Genomic DNA, 20151 nt, shown 5'->3' with positions numbered 1-20151 from the left:
GAGCCTCCTGCGGCGCTCCCTCCGCACTGACTCTCGAGCAACGATCCCTCCTCACTGACTCCCCCACGACGCTCCCTCCGCACGGAGCCTCTTGCGACGCTCCCTACACGCTGACTCTCCCGCGACGCTCCCTTCCGCACGGAGCCTCCTGCGGCGCTCCCTCCACACTGACTCTCCTGCGTGTGGAGGGAACGTCGCAAGCAACACCGTGCGTAGGGAGCATTGCGGGAGGCTCCGTGCGGAGGGACGTTGCGGGAGAGTCAGCGTGGAGGGCGTGTCACTGACCCTCCCGCGACGCTCCCTCCGCACGGAGCCTCCTGCCACGTCCCCTTCGCACTGACTCGCCCGCTACGCTCCCTCCGCACTGACTCTCCCGTGACGCTCCCTCCGCACTGACTCTGCCGCGACAGTCCCTCCGCACGGAGCCTGCCGCGACGTTCCCTCCGCACTGACTCTGCCGCGACAGTCCCTCCGCACGGAGCCTCCCGCGACGTTCCCTCCGCACTGACTCTCCCGCGACAGTCCCTCCGCACGGAGCCTCCTGCGACGTTCCCTCTGCACGGAGCTTCCGGCGACGGTCCCTCCGCACTGACTCTCCCGCGGCGCTACCCCCGCACGGAGAATCCCGCGGCGCTCCCTCCGCACCCAGCCTCCCGCGGCGCTCCCTCCGCACGCACTCTCCTGCGGCGCTCCCTCCACAACGCACTCTCCTGCGGTGCTCCCTCCACAACGGGCCCCCTGCGGTGCTCCCTCCGCACCGAGCCCCCACGCGGCGTTCCCTCCGCACCGCTCCCTCCGCAACGAGCCCCCCGCGGCGCTCCCTCTGCACCGAGCCTCCCGCGGCGCTCCCTCTGCACAGAACCTCCCGCGGGGCTCCCTCCGCACCGAGCCTCCCGCGGCGCTACCTACGTACTGCGCCTTCCGCGGCGCTCCCTTCGCCCAGCTTCCCGCAGCGCTCCCTCCGCACCGACTCTCCCGCGACGCTACCTCCGCACGGAGCCTCCCGCGACGGTCCCTCCGCACTGAGCATCCAGCGGCGCCTCCCGCGACATTTCCTCTGCACTGAGCCTCCCGCGGCGCCTCCCTCAGCACGGAGCATCCCGCGACACTCCCTCCACACGGAGCATCCCGTGACACGCTCTCCACGCTGACTCTCCCGCGACGCTCCCTCCGCACTGACTCTCCCGCGACGCTCCCTCCGCACGGATCCTCCCGCAATGCTCCCAACGCACGGTGCCGCTCGCGACGTTCCCTCCACACTGACTCTCCCGCAACGCTCCCTCCACACGGAGCATCCAGCGTGCTCCCTCCGCACTGACTGTCCTGCAACGCTCCCTCCGCACGGAGCATCCCGCGACGCTCCCTCCGCACTGATTCTCCCGCGACTCTCCCTCCGCACTGACTCTCCCACGGCGCTCCCCCCGCACGGAGTATCCCGCGGCGCTCACTCCGCACCCAGCCTCCCGCGGCGCTCCCTCCGCAACGAGCCCCCTCCGCATGGAGCATCCCGCGACACTCCCTCCGCACTGACTCTCCCGCGTCGCTCCCTCCGCACTGACTCTCCCGCAATGCTCCCTCCGCACGGAGCCTCCCGCGACGCTCCCTCCGCACGGAGCCTCCCGCGGCGCTCCCTCCGCAACGAGCCCCCCGCGGCGCTCCCTCCGCACCCAGCCTCCCGCGGCGCTACCTCCGTACTGACACTCCCGCGACGCTCCCTCTGCACGGAGTGTCCGGCGACGCTCCCTCCGCACTGACTCTCCCGCGACGTTCCCTCCGCACTGACACTCCCGCGACGCTCCCTCCGCACTGACTCTCCCACGACGCTCCCTCCGCACTGACTCTCCCGTGATGCTCCCTCCGCACTGACTCTCCCACGACGCTCCCTCCGCACTGACTCTCCCACGACGCTCCCTCCGCACTGACTCTCCCACGACGCTCCCTCCGCACTGACTCTCCCACGACGCTCCCTCCGCACTGACTCTCTCACGACGCTCCCTCCGTACTGACTCTCCCGCGACGCTCCCTCTGCACGGAGCTTCCGGCGACGCTCCCTCCGCACTGACTCTCCCGGCAAGCTCCCTCCGCACGGAGCCTCTTGCGACGCTCCCTGCACACATAGCCGCCCGCGACGTTCCCTCCGCACTGAGCCTCCTGCGGCGCTCCCTCCGCACTGACTCTCGAGCGACGCTCCCTCCTCACTGACTCCCCCACGACGCTCCCTCCGCACTGAGCCTCTTGCGACGCTCCCTACACGCTGACTCTCCCGCGACGCTCCCTTCCGCACGGAGCCTCCTGCGGCGCTCCCTCCGCACAGACTCTCGAGCGACGATCCCTCCTCACTGACTCCCCCACGACGCTCCCTCCGCACGGAGCCTCTTGCGACGCTCCCTACACGCTGACTCTCCCGCGACGCTCCCTTCCGCACGGAGCCTCCTGCGGCGCTCCCTCCGCACTGACTCTCCCGCGACGTTCCCTCCGCACTGAGCCTCCTGCGGCGCTCCCTCCGCACTGACTCTCGAGCGACGCTCCCTCCTCACCGACTCCCCCACGACGCTCCCTCCGCATGGAGCCTCTTGCGACGCTCCCTACACACTGACTCTCCCGCGATGCTCCCTTCCGCACGGAGCCTCCTGCGGCGCTCCCTCCGCACTCACTCTCGAGCGACGCTCCCTCCTCACTCACTCTCGAGCGACGCTCCCTCCTCACTGACTCCCCCACGACGCTCCCTCTGCACTGACTCTCCCGCGACGCTCCCTTCCGCACGGAGCCTCCCGCGACATTCCTTCCGCACTGACACTCCCGCGACGCTCCCTCCGCACTGACTCTCCCGCGACGCTCCCTCCGCACGGAGCCTCCCGCGACGTTCCCTCCGCACTGACTCTCCCGCGACGTTCCCTCCGCACTGACTCTCCCGCGACGTTCCCTCCGCACTGACTCTCCCGCGACGCTACCTCCGCACTGACTCTCCCGCGACGCTCCCTCCGCACTGACTCTCCCGCGACGCTCCCTCCGCACTGACTCTCCCGCGACGCTCCCTCCGCGCGGAGCCTCCCGCGACGTTCCCTCCGCACTGACACTCCCGCGACAGTCCCTCCGCACGGAGCCTCACGCGACGTTCCTACCGCACTGACACTCCCGCGACGCTCCCTCTGCACAGAGCTTCCGGCGACGCTCCCTCTGCACGGAGCGTCCGGCGATGCTCCCTCCGCACTGACTCTCCCGCGACGCTCCCTCCGCACTGACTCTCCCGTGACGCTCCCTCCGCACTGACACTCCCGCGACGCTCCCTCCGCACTGACTCTCCCACGACGCTCCCTCCGCACTGACTCTCCCACGACGCTCCCTCCGCACTGACTCTCTCACGACGCTCCCTCCGCACTGACTCTCCCACGACGTTCCCTCCGCACTGACTCTCCCACGACGCTCCCTTCGCACTGACTCTCCCGTGACGCTCCCCCCGCACTGACTCTCCCACGACGCTCCCTTCGCACTGACTCTCCCGTGACGCTCCCTCCGCACTGACTCTCCCACGACGCTCCCTTCGCACTGACTCTCCCGTGACGCTCCTTCCGCACTGACTCTCGAGCGACGCTCCCTCCTCACTGACTCTCCCGCGACGCTCCCTTCCGCACGGAGCCTCCTGCGGCGCTCCCTCCTGACCGACTCTCGAGCGACGCTCCCTCCGCACTGACTCTCCCGCGACGCTCCCTCCGCACGGATCCTCCCGCGACGTTCCCTCCGCACTGACTCTCGAGCGACGCTCCCTCCTCACTGATTCTCGAGCGACGCTCCCTCCTCACGGAGCCTCCTGCGACGTTCCCTCCGCACTGACTCTCCCGCGACAGTCCCTCCGCACGGAGCCTCCTGCGACGTTCCCTCCGCACTGACACTCCCGCGACGCTCCCTTTGCACGGAGTGTCCGGCGACGCTCCCTCCGCACTGACTCTCCCACGACGCTCCCTCCGCACTGACTCTCCCGCGACGTTCCCTCCGCACTGACACTCCCGCGACGGTCCTCCGCACTGACTCTCCCGCGACGTTCCCTCCGCACTGACTCTCCCACGACACTCCCTCCGCACTGACTCTCCCGTGACGCTCCCTCCGCACTGACTCTCGAGCGACGCTCCCTCCTCACTGACTCTCGAGCGACGCTCCCTCCTCACTGACTCCCCCACGGCGCTCCCTCCGCACGGAGCCTCTTGCGACGCTCCCTACACACTGACTCTCCCGCGACGCTCCCTTCCGCACGGAGCCTCCTGCGGCGCTCCCTCCTCACCGACTCTCGAGCGATGCTCCCTCCGTACTGACTCTCCCGCGACGCTCCCTCCGCACGGAGCCTCCCGCGACGTTCCCTCCGCACTGACTCTCGAGCGACGCTCCCTCCTCACTGACTCTCGAGCGACGCTCCCTCCTCACGGAGCCTCCTGCGACGTTCCCTCCGCACTGACTCTCCCGCGACAGTCCCTCCGCACGGAGCCTCCTGCGACGTTCCCTCCGCACTGACACTCCCGCGACGCTCCCTCTGCACGGAGTGTCCGGCGACGCTCCCTCCGCACTGACTCTCCCGCGACGTTCCCTCCGCTCTGACACTCCCGTGACGCTCCCTCCGCACTGACTCTCCCGTGACGCTCCCTCCGCACTGACTCTCCCACAACGCTCCCTCCGCACTGACTCTCCCACGACGCTCCCTCCGCACTGACTCTCCCACGACGTTCCCTCCGCACTGACTCTCTCACGACGCTCCCTCCGTACTGACTCTCCCGCGATGCTCCCTCCGCACTGACTCTCCCGCGACGCTCCCTCTGCACGGAGCTTCCGGCGACGCTCCCTGTGCACTGACTCTCCCGGCAAGCTCCCTCCGCACGGAGCCTCTTGCGACGCTCCCTCCGCACTGACTCTCGAGCGACGCTCCCTCCTCACTGACTCCCCCACGACGCTCCCTCCGCACGGAGCCTCTTGCGACGCTCCCTACACGCTGACACTCCCGCGACGCTCCCTTCCGCACGGAGCCTCCTGCGGCGCTCCCTCCGCACTGACTCTCGAGCGACGATCCCTCCTCACTGACTCCCCCACGACGCTCCCTCCGCACTGACTCTCCCGCGACGTTCCCTCCGCACTGAGCCTCTTGCGACGCTCCCTACACGTTGACACTCCCGCGACGCTCCCTTCCGCACGGAGCCTCCTGCGGCGCTCCCTCTGCACTGACTCTCGAGCGACGATCCCTCCTCACTGACTCCCCCACGACGCTCCCTCCGCACTGACTCTCCCGCGACGTTCCCTCCGCACTGAGCCTCCTGCGGCGCTCCCTCCGCACTGACTCTCGAGCGACGCTCCCTCCTCACGACGCTCCCTCCGCACAGAGCCTCTTGCGACGCTCCCTACACACTGACTCTCCCGCGACGCTCCCTTCCGCACGGAGCCTCCTGCGGCGCTCCCTCCGCACTGACTCTCGAGCGACGCTCCCTCCTCACTCACTCTCGAGCGACGCTCCCTCCTCACTCACTCTCGAGCGACGCTCCCTCCTCACTGACTCCCCCACGACGCTCCCTCCGCACGGAGCCTCCCGCGACATTCCTTCCGCGACGCTCCCTCCGCACTGACTCTCCCGCGACGCTCCCTCCGCACGGAGCCTCCCGCGACGTTCCCTCCGCACGGAGCCTCCCGCGACGTTCCCTCCGCACTGACTCTCCCGCGACGTTCCCTCGACGTTCCCTCCGCACTGACTCTCCTGCGACGTTCCCTCCGCACTGACTCTCCCGCGACGCTCCCTCCGCACTGACTCTCCCGCGACGCTCCCTCCGCAGTGACTCTCCCGCGACGCTCCCTCCGCACGGAGCCTCCCGCGACGTTCCCTCCGCACTGACTCTCCCGCGACACTCCCTCCGCACTGACACTCCTGCGACGCTCCCTCCGCACTGACTCTCCCACGACGCTCCCTCCGCACTGACTCTCCCACGACGCTCCCTCCGTACTGACTCTCCCGCGACGTTCCCTCCGCACTGACTCTCCCACGACGCTCCCTTCGCACTGACTCTCCCGTGACGCTCCCTCCACACTGACTCTCCCACGACGCTCCCTTCGCACTGACTCTCCCGTGACGCTCCCTCCGCACTGACTCTCCCACGACGCTCCCTTCGCACTGACTCTCCCGTGACGCTCCCTCCGCACTGACTCTCCCGTGACGCTCCCTCCGCACTGACTCTCTCACGACGCTCCCTCCGTCCTGACTCTCCCGCGATGCTCCCTCCGCACTGACTCTCCCGCGACACTCCCTCTGCACGGAGCTTCCGGCGACGCTCCCTACACACGTAGCCGCCCGCGACGTTCCCTCCGCACTGAGCCTCCCGCGGAATGCACCCTCCGCACTGACTCTCGAGCGACGCTCACTCCTCACTGACTCCCCCACGACGCTCCCTCCGCACGGAGCCTCTTGCGACGCTCCCTACACACTGACTCTCCCTCCGCACTGACTCTCGAGCGACGCTCCCTCCTCAGTGACTCCCCCACGACGCTCCCTCCGCACGGAGCCTCTTGCGACGCTCCCTACACACTGACTCTCCCGCGACGTCCCTTCCGCACGGAGCCTCCTGCGGCGCTCCCTCCGCACTGACTCTCGAGCGACGCTCCCTCCTCACTGACTCTCGAGCGACGCTCCCTCCTCACTGACTCCCCCACGACGCTCCCTCCGCACTGACTCTCCCGCGACGCTCCCTCCGCACGGAGCCTCCCGCGACGTTCCCTCCGCACTGACTCTCCCGCGACGCTCCCTCCGCACTCCCTCCTCACTGACTCCCCCACGACGCTCCCTCCGCAGACTCTCCCGCGACGCTCCCTCCGCACGGAGCCTCCCGCGACGTTCCCTCCGCACTGACTCTCCCGCGACGTTCCCTCCGCACAGACTCTCCCGCGACGTTCCCTCCGCACTGACTCTCCCGCGACGCTCCCTCCGCACTGACTCTCCAGCGACGCACTCTCCGCACGGAGCCTCCCGCGGTGCTCCCTCCGCACTGACTCTCCCGCGACGCTCCCTCCGCACGGAGCCTCCCGCGACGTTCCCTCCGCACGGAGCCTCCTGCGACGTTCTCTCCTCACTGACTCCCCCACGACGCTCCCTCCGCAGACTCTCCCGCGACGCTCCCTCCGCACGGAGCCTCCCGCGACGTTCCCTCCGCACTGACTCTCCCGCGACGTTCCCTCCGCACTGACTCTCCCGCGACGCTCCCTCCGCACGGAGCCTCCCGCGACGTTCCCTCCGCACTGACTCTCCCGCGACGTTCCCTCCGCACTGACTCTCCCGCGGCGCTCCCTCCGCACTGACTCTCCCGCGACGTTCCCTCCGCACGGAGCCTCCTGCGACGTTCTCTCCGCACTGACACTCCCGCGACGCACTCTCCGCACTGACTCTCCCGCGACGCTCCCTCTGCACGGAGCCTCCTGCGACGTTCTCTCCGCACTGACTCTCCCGCGACACTCCCTCCACACGGAGCCTCCCGCGACGCACTCTCCGCACTGACTCTCCCGCGACAGTCCCTCCACACGGAGCCTCCCGCGACGCACTCTCCGCACTGACTCTCCCGCGACAGTCCCTCCACACGGAGCCTCCTGCGACGTTCTTTCCGCACTGACTCTCCCGCGACGCTCCCTCCGCACTGACTCTCCAGCGACGCTCCCTCCGCACTGACTCTCCCACGACGCTCCCTCCGCACTGACTCTCCCGTGACGCTCCCTCCGCACTGACTCTCCCGCGACGCTCCCTCCGCACTGACTCTCCCACGACGCTCCCTCCGCACGGAGCCTCCCGCGACGCTCCCTCCGCACTGACTCTCCCGTGACGCTCACTCCGCACTGACTCTCCCACGACGCTCCCTCCGCACTGACTCTCCCGCGACGCTCCCTCCGCACTGACTCTCCCACGACGCTCCCTCCGCACGGAGCCTCCCGCGACGTTCCCTCCGCATGGAGCCTCCTGCGACGTTCTCTCCGCACTGACTCTCCCGCGAAGCTCCCTCCGCACGGAGCCTCTTCCGACTCTCCCTACACACGTAGCCGCCCGCGACGTTCCCTCCGCACTGATTCTCCCGCCAAGCTCCCTCCGCACGGAGCCTCTTCCGACTCTCCCTACACACGTAGCCGCCCGCGACGTTCCCTCCGCACTGACTCTCGAGCGACGCTCCCTCCGCACTGACTCTCGAGCGACGCTCCCTCCTCACTGACTCCCCCACGACGCTCCCTCCGCACGGAGCCTCTTGCGACGCTCCCTACACACTGACTCTCCCTCCGCACTGACTCTCGAGCGACGCTCCCTCCTCACTGACTACCCCACGACGCTCCCTTCCGCACGGAGCCTCCTGCGGCGCTCCCTCCGCACTGACTCTCGAGCGACGCTCCCTCCTCACTGACTCTCGAGCGACGCTCCCTCCTCACTGACTCCCCCACGACGCTCCCTCCGTACTGACTCTCCCGCGATGCTCCCTCCGCACTGACTCTCCCGCGACGCTCCCTCTGCACGGAGCTTCCGGCGACGCTCCCTGTGCACTGACTCTCCCGGCAAGCTCCCTCCGCACGGAGCCTCTTGCGACGCTCCCTACACACTTAGCCGCCCGCGACGTTCCCTCCGCACTGAGCCTCCTGCGGCGCTCCCTCCGCACTGACTCTCGAGCGACGCTCCCTCCTCACTGACTCCCCCACGACGCTCCCTCCGCACGGAGCCTCTTGCGACGCTCCCTACACGCTGACACTCCCGCGACGCTCCCTTCCGCACGGAGCCTCCTGCGGCGCTCCCTCCGCACTGACGCTCGAGCGACGATCCCTCCTCACTGACTCCCCCACGACGCTCCCTCCGCACTGACTCTCCCGCGACGTTCCCTCCGCACTGAGCCTCCTGCGGCGCTCCCTCCGCACTGACTCTCGAGCGACGCTCCCTCCTCACGACGCTCCCTCCGCACGGAGCCTCTTGCGACGCTCCCTACACACTGACTCTCCCGCGACGCTCCCTCCGCACTGACTCTCCCGCGACGCTCCCTCCGCACTGACTCTCCCGCGACGCTCCCTCCGCACGGAGCCTCCCGCGACGTTCCCTCCGCACGGAGCCTCCCGCGACGTTCCCTCCGCACTGACTCTCCCGCGACGTTCCCTCCGCACTGACTCTCCCGCGACGTTCCCTCCGCACTGACTCTCCCGCGACGTTCCCTCCGCACTGACTCTCCCGCGACGCTCCCTCCGCACTGACTCTCCCGCGACGCTCCCTCCGCACTGACTCTCCCGCGACGCTCCCTCCGCACGGAGCCTCCCGCGACGTTCCCTCCGCACGGACTCTCCCGCGACGCTCCCTCCGCACTGACACTCCTGCGACGCTCCCTCCGCACTGACTCTCCCACGACGCTCCCTCCGCACTGACTCTCCCACGACGCTCCCTCCGCACTGACTCTCTCACGACGCTCCCTCCGTACTGACTCTCCCGCGACGTTCCCTCCGCACTGACTCTCCCACGACGCTCCCTTCGCACTGACTCTCCCGTGACGCTCCCTCCGCACTGACTCTCCCACGACGCTCCCTCCGCACTGACTCTCCCACGACGCTCCCTTCGCACTGACTCTCCCGTGACGCTCCCTCCGCACTGACTCTCCCGTGACGCTCCCTCCGCACTGACTCTCTCACGACGCTCCCTCCGTCCTGACTCTCCCGCGATGCTCCCTCCGCACTGACTCTCCCGCGACACTCCCTCTGCACGGAGCTTCCGGCGACGCTCCCTACACACGTAGCCGCCCGCGACGTTCCCTCCGCACTGAGCCTCCCGCGGGGCGCACCCTCCGCACTGACTCTCGAGCGACGCTCCCTCCTCACTGACTCCCCCACGACGCTCCCTCCGCACGGAGCCTCTTGCGACGCTCCCTACACACTGACTCTCCCTCCGCACTGACTCTCGAGCGACGCTCCCTCCTCAGTGACTCCCCCACGACGCTCCCTCCGCACGGAGCCTCCTGCGGCGCTCCCTCCGCACTGACTCTCGAGCGACGCTCCCTCCTCACTGACTCTCGAGCGACGCTCCCTCCTCACTGACTCCCCCACGACGCTCCCTCCGCACTGACTCTCCCGCGACGCTCCCTCCGCACGGAGCCTCCCGCGACGTTCCCTCCGCACTGACTCTCCCGCGACGCTCCCTCCGCACTCCCTCCTCACTGACTCCCCCACGACGCTCCCTCCGCAGACTCTCCCGCGACGCTCCCTCCGCACGGAGCCTCCCGCGACGTTCCCTCCGCACTGACTCTCCCGCGACGCTCCCTCCGCACTGACTCTCCAGCGACGCACTCTCCGCACGGAGCCTCCCGCGGTGCTCCCTCCGCACGGAGCCTCCCGCGACGTTCCCTCCGCACGGAGCCTCCTGCGACGTTCTCTCCTCACTGACTCCCCCACGACGCTCCCTCCGCAGACTCTCCCTCCGCACGGAGCCTCCCGCGACGTTCCCTCCGCACTGACTCTCCCGCGACGTTCCCTCCGCACTGACTCTCCCGCGACGTTCCCTCCGCACTGACTCTCCCGCGACGCTCCCTCCGCACTGACTCTCCAGCGACGCACTCTCCGCACGGAGCCTCCCGCGGCGCTCCCTCCGCACTGACTCTCCCGCGACGCTCCCTCCGCACGGAGCCTCCCGCGACGTTCCCTCCGCACGGAGCCTCCTGCGACGTTCTCTCCGCACTGACACTCCAGCGACGCACTCTCCGCACTGACTCTCCCGCGACGCTCCCTCTGCACGGAGCCTCCTGCGACGTTCTCTCCGCACTGACTCTCCCGCGACAGTCCCTCCACACGGAGCCTCCCGCGACGCACTCTCCGCACTGACTCTCCCGCGACAGTCCCTCCACACGGAGCCTCCCGCGACGTTCTTTCCGCACTGACTCTCCCGCGACGCTCCCTCCGCACTGACTCTCCAGCGACGCTCCCTCCGCACTGACTCTCCCACGACGCTCCCTCCGCACTGACTCTCCCGTGACGCTCCCTCCGCACTGACTCTCCCGCGACGCTCCCTCCGCACTGACTCTCCCACGACGCTCCCTCCGCACGGAGCCTCCCGCGACGCTCCCTCCGCACTGACTCTCCCGTGACGCTCACTCCGCACTGACTCTCCCACGACGCTCCCTCCGCACGGAGCCTCCTGCGACGCTCCCTCCGCACTGACTCTCCCGCGACGCTCCCTCCGCACTGACTCTCCCACGACGCTCCCTCCGCACGGAGCCTCCCGCGACGTTCCCTCCGCATGGAGCCTCCTGCGACGTTCTCTCCGCACTGACTCTCCCGCGAAGCTCCCTCCGCACGGAGCCTCATCCGACTCTCCCTACACACGTAGCCGCCCGCGACATTCCCTCCGCACTGATTCTCCCGCCAAGCTCCCTCCGCACGGAGCCTCTTCCGACTCTCCCTACACACGTAGCCGCCCGCGACGTTCCCTCCGCACTGACTCTCGAGCGACGCTCCCTCCGCACTGACTCTCGAGCGACGCTCCCTCCTCACTGACTCCCCCACGACGCTCCCTCCGCACGGAGCCTCTTGCGACGCTCCCTACACACTGACTCTCCCTCCGCACTGACTCTCGAGCGACGCTCCCTCCTCACTGACTACCCCACGACGCTCCCTCCGCACGGAGACTCTTGCGACGTTTCCTACACACTGACTCTCCCGCGACGCTCCCTTCCGCACGGAGCCTCCTGCGGCGCTCCCTCCGCACTGACTCTCGAGCGACGCTCCCTCCTCACTGACTCTCGAGCGACGCTCCCTCCTCACTGACTCCCCCACGACGCTCCCTCCGCACTGACTCTCCCGCGACGCTCCCTCCGCACGGAGCCTCCCGCGACGTTCCCTCCGCACGGACTCTCCCGCGACTCTCCCTCCTCACTCCCTCCTCACTGACTCTCCCGCGACGCTCCCTCCTCACTGACTCCCCCACGACGCTCCCTCCGCACTGACTCTCCCGCGACGTTCCCTCCGCACTGACCCTCCCGCGACGTTCCCTCCGCACTGACTCTCCCGCGACGCTCCCTCCGCATGGAGCCTCCTGCGACGTTCTCTCCGCACTGACTCTCCAGCGACGCACTCTCCGCACGGAGCCTCCTGCGATGTTCTCTCCGTACTGACTCGCCCGCGACAGTCCCTCCGCACGGAGCCTCCCGCGACGCTCCCTCTGCACGGAGCCTCCTGCGACGTTCTCTCCGCACTGACTCTCCCGCGACAGTCCCTCCACACGGAGCCGCCCGCGACGCACTCTCCCGCGACAGTCCCTCCACACGGAGCCTCCCGCGACGTTCTCTCCGCACTGACTCTCCCGCGACGCTCCCTCCGCACTGACTCTCCAGCGACGCACTCTCCGCACGGAGCCTCCTGCGACGCTCCCTCCGCACTGACTCTCCCGCGACGCTCCCTCCGCACGGAGCCTCCCGCGACGTTCCCTCTGCACGGAGCCTCCTGCGACGTTCTCTCCGCACTGACTCTCCCGCGACGCTCCCTCCGCACTGACTCTCCAGCGACGCACTCTCCGCACGGAGCCTCCTGCGACGTTCGCTCCGCACTGACACTCCCGCGACGCTCCCTGTGCACGGAGCTTCCGGCGACGCTCCCTCCTCACTGACTCTTGAACGACGCTCCCTCCTCACTGACTCCCCCACGACGCTCCCTCCGCACTGACTCTCCCGCGACGCTCCCTCCGCACGGAGCCTCCCGCGTCGTTCCCTCCGCACTGAGCCTCCCGCGGCGCTCCCTCCGCACTGACTCTCCCGCGACGCACTCTCCGCACGGAGCCTCCTGCGACGTTCCCTCCGCACTGACACTCCCGCGACGCTCCCTCCGCACGGAGAACGTCGCGGACGCTCCCTCCGCACTGACTCTCCCGCGACGCTCCCTCCGCACGGAGCATCCCGCGACGTTCCCTCCGCACTGACTCTCAAGCGGCGCTCCCACCGCACTGACTCTCCCGCGACGTTCCCTCCGCACTGACTCTCAAGCGGCGCTCCCTCCGTACCGACTCTCCCGCGACCCTCCCTCCACACGGAGCATCCTGCGACGCTCCCTCCGCACGGAGCATCCCGCGACGTTCCCTCCGCACTGACTCTCCCGCGGCGCTCCCTCCACACCGAGCCCCCCCCCGCGGCGTTCCCTCTGCACCAAGCCTCACGCGGCGCTCCCTCCGCACTGAGCCCCTGACAGTGCAGCACTCCCTCTGCACTGAGACTGACAGTGCGGCACTCCCTCTGCACTGAGCCCCTGACAGTGCAGCGCTCCCTCCACACTGTGCCCCTGACAGTGCAGCACTCCCTCTGCACTGAGACTGACAGTGCGGCACTCCCTCCGCACTGAGCCCCTGACAGTGCAGCGCTCCCTCCACACTGTGCCTCTGAAGTGCGACAGTCCCGCTGCAGAGCCCCTGACAGTGCAGCACTCCGTCAGGTCTGCATCAGTCGCGATTTGCAAGTGCTCGGATGCTGCTTACAATTTTGAACACCTCGATTAAATCTCCACATGAACACTCCCTGTTCCAAGGGGAGCAACCAGTTCATGCCAAGCAGCTCAATAATCCCGAGTCCTCCTCGTCAGGTCGTGGGACGCGCTGCCCGAGTGCGCTGGAGGCAGATTCAAATCCAGCTTCTCAAAAGGGGATTGGACCACTGACCAACAAGTGAAAACGTGCAGAAGGACGGGGTCCAGGCAGGGGAGGGGGAGCAGTCCTGCTGCCCATGCCGAGTCCCAGCACCGAGGCGATGGGTGGAAAGACCTCCCTCCCTGCTGTAACCATCCTGGGATTCAGCTGTCGTTATCCAAGGTCGGAGCAACTGGACGGAAAACATTAGAAACATCACTCACCTCAAAATCCTGCTCACAGGCGGAAGTGGAGTTCCCCACTAACACTTCCACGAAGGCAGATGCTTCATTACCAATATCGATATGGTGAATATGTTCCGCCTTCTCAAACTGCAGGGACAAAGATACAGGATTACACAGAACAGAACACGCAAACACAACTGAATTCCCCATTGCATTTGTCAGCGACCATCTTATATTGATGGACCCCTCGTTCTGGAGAAACGTCATGACCCAGGGAGCTTTGGATCGGGTGGGGAGATCGTGGGACTCGCTCCCACGAGGTGTGGGGGGGGGGGGGGGGGGGGGGGGGGGGGGAAACGCAGGACTCGCTGCCGCGAGGCATGAGGAGAACGCGGGACTCGCTCCCACGGGCCGTGGGGGAGAACGCGGGACTCGCTGTCACGGAGTGGGGGGGGGGGGGGGGACACGGACGTGGGACTCGCTCCCACGGGGCGTGGCGGAGAACGCGGGACTCGCTCCCACCGGGCGTGGGGGAGAACTCGGGACTCATTCCCACGAGGCGTGGGGGACAATGCGGGATTCGCTCCCACTGAGCGTGGGGGAGAACGCGGGACTCGCTGTCACGGAGTGGGGGGGGGGGGGGGGGGGGAGGAGACACGGACGTGGGACTCGCTCCCACGGGGCGTGGCGGAGAACGCGGGACTCGCTCCCACCGGGCGTGGGGGAGAACTCGGGACTCATTCCCACGAGGCGTGGGGGACAACGCGGCATTCGCTCCCACTGAGCGTGGGGGAGAACGCGGGACTCGCTCCCACGGGGCGTGGGGAGAACCCGGGACTCACTCCCACAGAGAGTTGTTCAGGTGAATAGTGTTGATGTATTGAAGTGGGAAGCTGGATAAACACACGAGGGAGAGAGGAATAGGGGACGGTGACTGGGGGAGCAGGTGGGTCTTGTGGGGCAGAATCACTGGCACGATGGGCTGAATGGCCTGTTTCTGCACTGGAAAGTCATTGCAGTGAAAGCAGATGCAAAAACTCTCAGTCAGTCCACAGTGCAATCACACACTTTAACTCCCTGATTTTCTTCCCCACAATGGAGATTTCAGGCGATTCAGGGCTCACACTTGCTGCTGCACGACTTAACATGATGACTGGATTGTCAGAGAATTGCTGAGGCCTCGGAGGTGAATCACTCAGCCCCTTCTCTCCCTTAGTACATGGTTAAGCTGTACATGTACTGGGGCAGTGCACATCTCAAACTGGAAACCTCAGGCGTGGATTTGGAAGGTGCTGTTGATGAAACCTTGGTGAGTTACTGCAGTGCATCTTGTAAATGGGACACTCAGCTGCCAATGTGCGTCAGTGGTGGAGGGAGTGAATGTTTGTGGATGGGGTACCAATCAAACGGGGCTGCTTTGTCCTGGATGGTGTTGAGCTTCTTGAGTGTTGTCGGAGCTGCACTCATCCAGGCAAGTGGAGAGTATTCCGTTACACTGCTGACTCGTGCCTTGTAGATGGTGGACGGGCTTCGGGAGGGGCCAGGAGGTGAGACGGTTAGATTCTCTCTTGTTGGAGATGGTCATTGCCTGACACGAATAAGAATTTATGCCGTCTGCAAGTCTCTGAGCTCACCTGGAGGATGACAGATGACTGCTTCTCCCCCAGGTCACAACACTTCCACTTCCTGTAGGTGTCCGGCTTGAGCAGGTTGTCAGCCTTGTGTGTCTGAGACAAAAGTACAAACCAGGACGTTACAACACAGAACTCCACACTCAACAACTCCAACACCCTTCCTTCCAGCCGCCCAGCTCCCACCTCCAGAACCTTCAGCTCATCCAGAACTCTGCTGCCCCCATGTCCCTAACACACACTGACTGCCGTTCATCCATCACATGCCCCCTCCCCCACCCCGCTCGCTGACAGGCATCGCCTTGGAATCTCTGTAACCTCCTCCAGCCCTTACAACCCTCCCTATCTCTGCAACCTCCTCCATTCCCTACAACCGCACCTCTGTAACCTCCTCCATTCCCTACAACCGAATCTTTGTAACCTCCTTCATTCCCTACAACCCTAACTCTGTAACCTCCTGCATTCACTGCAACCCTATCTCTGTAACCTCCTCCATTCACTGCAACCCTATCTCTGTAACCTCCTCCGTTCACTGCAACCCTATCTCTGTGACCTCCTCCATTCACTGCAACCCTATCTCTGTAACCTCCTGCATTCACTGCAACCCTATCTCTGTAACCTCCTCCATTCACTGCAACCCTATCTCTGTGACCTCCTCCACTCACTGCAACCCTATCTCTGTGACCTCCTCCATTCACTGCAACCCTATCTCTGTGACCTCCTCCATTCACTGCAACCCTATCTCTGTAACCTCCTGCATTCACTGCAACCCTATCTCTGTAACCTCCTCCATTCACTGCAACCCTATCTCTGTAACCTCCTCCATTCACTGCAACCCTATCTCTGTGACCTCCTCCATTCACTGCAACCCTATCTCTGTGACCTCCTCCATTCACTGCAACCCTATCTCTGTGACCTCCTCCATTCACTGCAACCCATCTCTGTAACCTCCTGCATTCACTGCAACCCTATCTCTGTAACCTCCTCCGTTCACTGCAACCCTATCTCTGTGACCTCCTCCATTCACTGCAACCCTATCTCTGTAACCTCCTCCATTCACTGAAACCCTATCTCTGTAACCTCCTGCATGCACTGAAACCCTATCTCTGTAACCTCCTGCATTCACTGCAACCCTATCACCGTAACCTCCTCCATTCACTGAAACCCTATCTCTGTAACCTCCTGCATGCACTGAAACCCTATCTCTGTAACCTCCTCCATTCACTGCAACCCTATCTCTGTAACCTCCTCCATTCACTGCAACCCTATCTCCGTAACCTCCTCCATTCACTGCAACCCTATCTCTGTAACCTCCTGCATTCACTGAAACCCTATCTCTGTAACCTCCTGCATGCACTGAAACCCTATCTCTGTAACCTCCTCCATTCACTGCAACCCTATCTCTGTAACCTCCTGCATGCACTGAAACCCTATCTCTGTAACCTCCTCCATTCACTGCAACCCTATCTCTGTAACCTCCTGCATGCACTGAAACCCTATCTCTGTAACCTCCTCCATTCACTGCAACCCTATCTCTGTAACCTCCTCCATTCACTGCAACCCTATCTCCGTAACCTCCTCCATTCACTGCAACCCTATCTCTGTAACTTCCTCCATTCACTGAAACCCTATCTCTGTAACCTCCTGCATGCACTGAAACCCTATCTCTGTAACCTCCTGCATTCACTGAAACCCTATCTCTGTAACCTCCTCCATTCACTGCAACCCTATCTCTGTAACCTCCTCCATTCACTGCAACCCTATCTCCGTAACCTCCTCCATTCACTGCAACCCTATCTCTGTAACTTCCTCCATTCACTGAAACCCTATCTCTGTAACCTCCTGCATGCACTGAAACCCTATCTCTGTAACCTCCTGCATTCACTGAAACCCTATCTCTGTAACCTCCTCCATTCACTGCAACCCTATCTCCGTAACCTCCTCCATTCACTGCAACCCTATCTCTGTAACCTCCTGCATTCACTGAAACCCTATCTCTGTAACCTCCTGCATGCACTGAAACCCTATCTCTGTAACCTCCTGCATTCACTGAAACCCTATCTCTGTAACCTCCTGCATTCACTGAAACCCTATCTCTGTAACCTCCTGCATTCACTGAAACCCTATCTCTGTAACCTCCTGCATTCACTGAAACCCTATCCCCGTAACCGCCTCCATTTACTGCAACCCATCTCTGTAACCTCCTGCATTCACTGAAACCCTATCTCCGTAACCTCCTCCATTCACTGCAGCCCTATCTCTGTAACCTGCTTGAGCCCCTACAACCCCCTCTATCTCTGCAAGCACCTCACAGGCCCAGTGATTTGGCATTCCCCCCCTAAACGTCTCCAACCTTTGCCTTCCTTGACGTTGAAGCAAAGTTCATCCACAAAAGTGGCCTCCACAGACATTATTTCAACTGTTAATGAATGGGTGAATTTGGCTACCAACCTCTACGAGTTGAAGATGATAGAAACAGCAAGAATATAGTTGTCATGAACAGATAGTGATTATGTTTTAGATTTTACAATGCCTCATATCAGGGCAATAACCGACATCTCGCCCCAAGGCACCCGATGGGTCAATGAGGGACCTTTTTGTGAAAATCAACAAACAGAAATGTGATAACGATTAAGATCATCTGTTTTTCTCAGTGATTTCAGTTCAGGGATACACAGTGTCCCCAGGACACAAGGGAGAAGGCGACCCATCTCCTCCAAATAGTGACCATGGGGTCTTTTACACCCACCCGAGAACACAGACAGGACCTCCCTTTAATGTCTCATCTGAAATAAGGCACCTCCAAAAGTGCAGCACTCTCACAGTACTGAGCCTGATATTACAGCACTCCTCGCTACTGACCCTCTGACAGTGCAGCACTCCCTCAGTACTGACCCTCTGACAGTGCAGCACTCCCTCAGTACTGACCCTCTGACAGTGCAGCACTCCCTCAGTACTGACCCTCTGACATTGCAGCACTCCCTCTGTACTGACCCTGATACAGTGCAGCACTCACTCTGTCCTGACCCTGCGCCAGTGCAGCACTCCCTCAGTGCTGACAACCTGACATTGCATCTCCCGCTGTATTGCAGTACTATCTCAGTACTGCAACCAGCAGCAATATCCCACAGTTTGGTGTCCATTCAGTCCATCATGCTCATATTGGCCATTGCAACAGAAATAATCGAATTACTCCCTACTTAAGCACCAGACTAACTTTTTACCCGTAGTACACAATTTGGAACTGAAGATAGCAGAGAAACAGTATTAAGTTATGTTATGGGCAGATTGTGGATGTACTGCCTCTTAAAGGGATAGTCCAGCATTAGTCCCATCTGAGCACTCAACTCAAAAACTCAGGATGACTAAGGCATGCAATTTTTTTATTAAGAGGAAAACGTTTGAAGGGCAAATTTAAAAGAGCTTTGAGCATTTTTTAAGCCTAAAAGGATGAAACAATCTTTGGGCAGAGCCTGGAATGTAGAAGATGCTCACCAAATCCTCACTGCTGCAGGAGACGACATGTTTGAGTTTGATCTCGGGCATTTTGGGGGGTATATTGGGCACCAAAAGTGATTTGCAGGATTTTTTGACACATGGAGAGGGGGCAAAAAAACCCCCACAGCTGCGCTGCAACCCGCCCAGGGGTGACAGAATGCACCAGTTGAGGGGGAGTTCTCCTCATGAGACGGCGGAAAAGTAGCGAAATCCAGCGTTAAAAGAGGTTTGAAGTTGAATTTTCTCTTGATGGCGCCTCTTCTCAATCAGGCGCCCGTTTCTCCTCCACTTCCGGCTCACCCTGGACATTTTTAAATCAAATCATTAAAAAACGAATATTCGCCCCTGAACCTCGGTCCAAGTGTCATTTCGTTTCTGTAGGAAAAATAATTTCTGTTTTTTTTAAAGTTTTTCCGTACAATTAAAGAGTGAAATTTCTGGTGCCAGGATGTCAAAGGTCAACGGTTGAGCAAGCGGGAACTGGAAGGATTGACCGCCGCCATCTTTGCTCCTGGCACAGCTCCGCGATGGAGAACAAATTAAAGGGACGGTCCCTTAAAGGGGAACCTCAAACAAAAGAAAGCGAATCACAGAATGAAACTTTAAACATCAAACCAAAATGGGATTAAAAGGGGTCAATGAGACGTTCGGCCCCCCATCCCGCAGCAGCCAGCGGGCACGGAAGGCCTCCAGGGGAAACCGGCCTCGTATGTAGCTGTGGTAGAGGAGCAGACAGTTGGGTCGGAAGACCTCCTCGATCGCCCACTGCCTACAGTGACATCGAAACAAACCTGTTGGACTTTAACCTGGTGTTGTAAGACTTCGTACTGTGCCCACTGCCTAGACCGGTAGACTATCTGTGAAAGCCCAGTTGGGTTGGTTTAGGTTGAGTTGGACTTGGGCACTGGGAGTTGGACTCGGGCTTGCTTTTTTTTCAACCATTGCAATATTGGGGTTGACTCTCACACCAAAGGGAGGATATTAAGGCTTTAGAACAGGCTGCAATAGTTACAGTACTTTTTGATGTAAAATTAAACTTTTATTTCCATAGTGCTTTTCATGTAGTCGTTTCAGAGCAGGGTTACAAATATGGCACTGAAAGTGCAATGGAGAAGATGCTCACCATAATAATAACCTGTATTAGTGTCACAAGTAGGCTTATATTAACACTGCAATGAAGTTACTGTGAAAATTCCCTAGTCGGCACACTCCG

The 20151-nt window shown here is 63.1% G+C and overlaps 1 protein-coding gene across 2 annotated transcripts in view; it reads right to left on the bottom strand.

Annotated features, from left to right (window-relative positions):
- The window catches only part of xrcc1 (X-ray repair complementing defective repair in Chinese hamster cells 1), a 112361-nt gene extending 93128 nt beyond the window's left edge, over positions 1 to 19233 (bottom strand). For both annotated transcript variants that reach the window (XM_072468949.1, XM_072468950.1), the window contains exons 1-3: positions 18936 to 19233; positions 15444 to 15536; positions 13849 to 13956 (exon numbers count right to left, since the gene is read on the bottom strand). In XM_072468949.1, coding sequence (XP_072325050.1) covers positions 13849 to 13956; positions 15444 to 15536; positions 18936 to 18986 — 252 coding nt within the window. In that variant the 5' untranslated portion in view covers positions 18987 to 19233. The remainder of the gene's footprint in view (positions 1 to 13848; positions 13957 to 15443; positions 15537 to 18935) is intronic.
- Between the last annotated feature and the right edge of the window lie 918 nt (positions 19234 to 20151).

The sequence above is a fragment of the Scyliorhinus torazame genome, chromosome 12 (assembly GCF_047496885.1).
Source record: "Scyliorhinus torazame isolate Kashiwa2021f chromosome 12, sScyTor2.1, whole genome shotgun sequence".
Taxonomy (NCBI): domain Eukaryota; kingdom Metazoa; phylum Chordata; class Chondrichthyes; order Carcharhiniformes; family Scyliorhinidae; genus Scyliorhinus; species Scyliorhinus torazame.
Note: the sequence above shows the minus strand (reverse complement) of the source record. Positions and strands in the feature narration are given on the sequence as shown.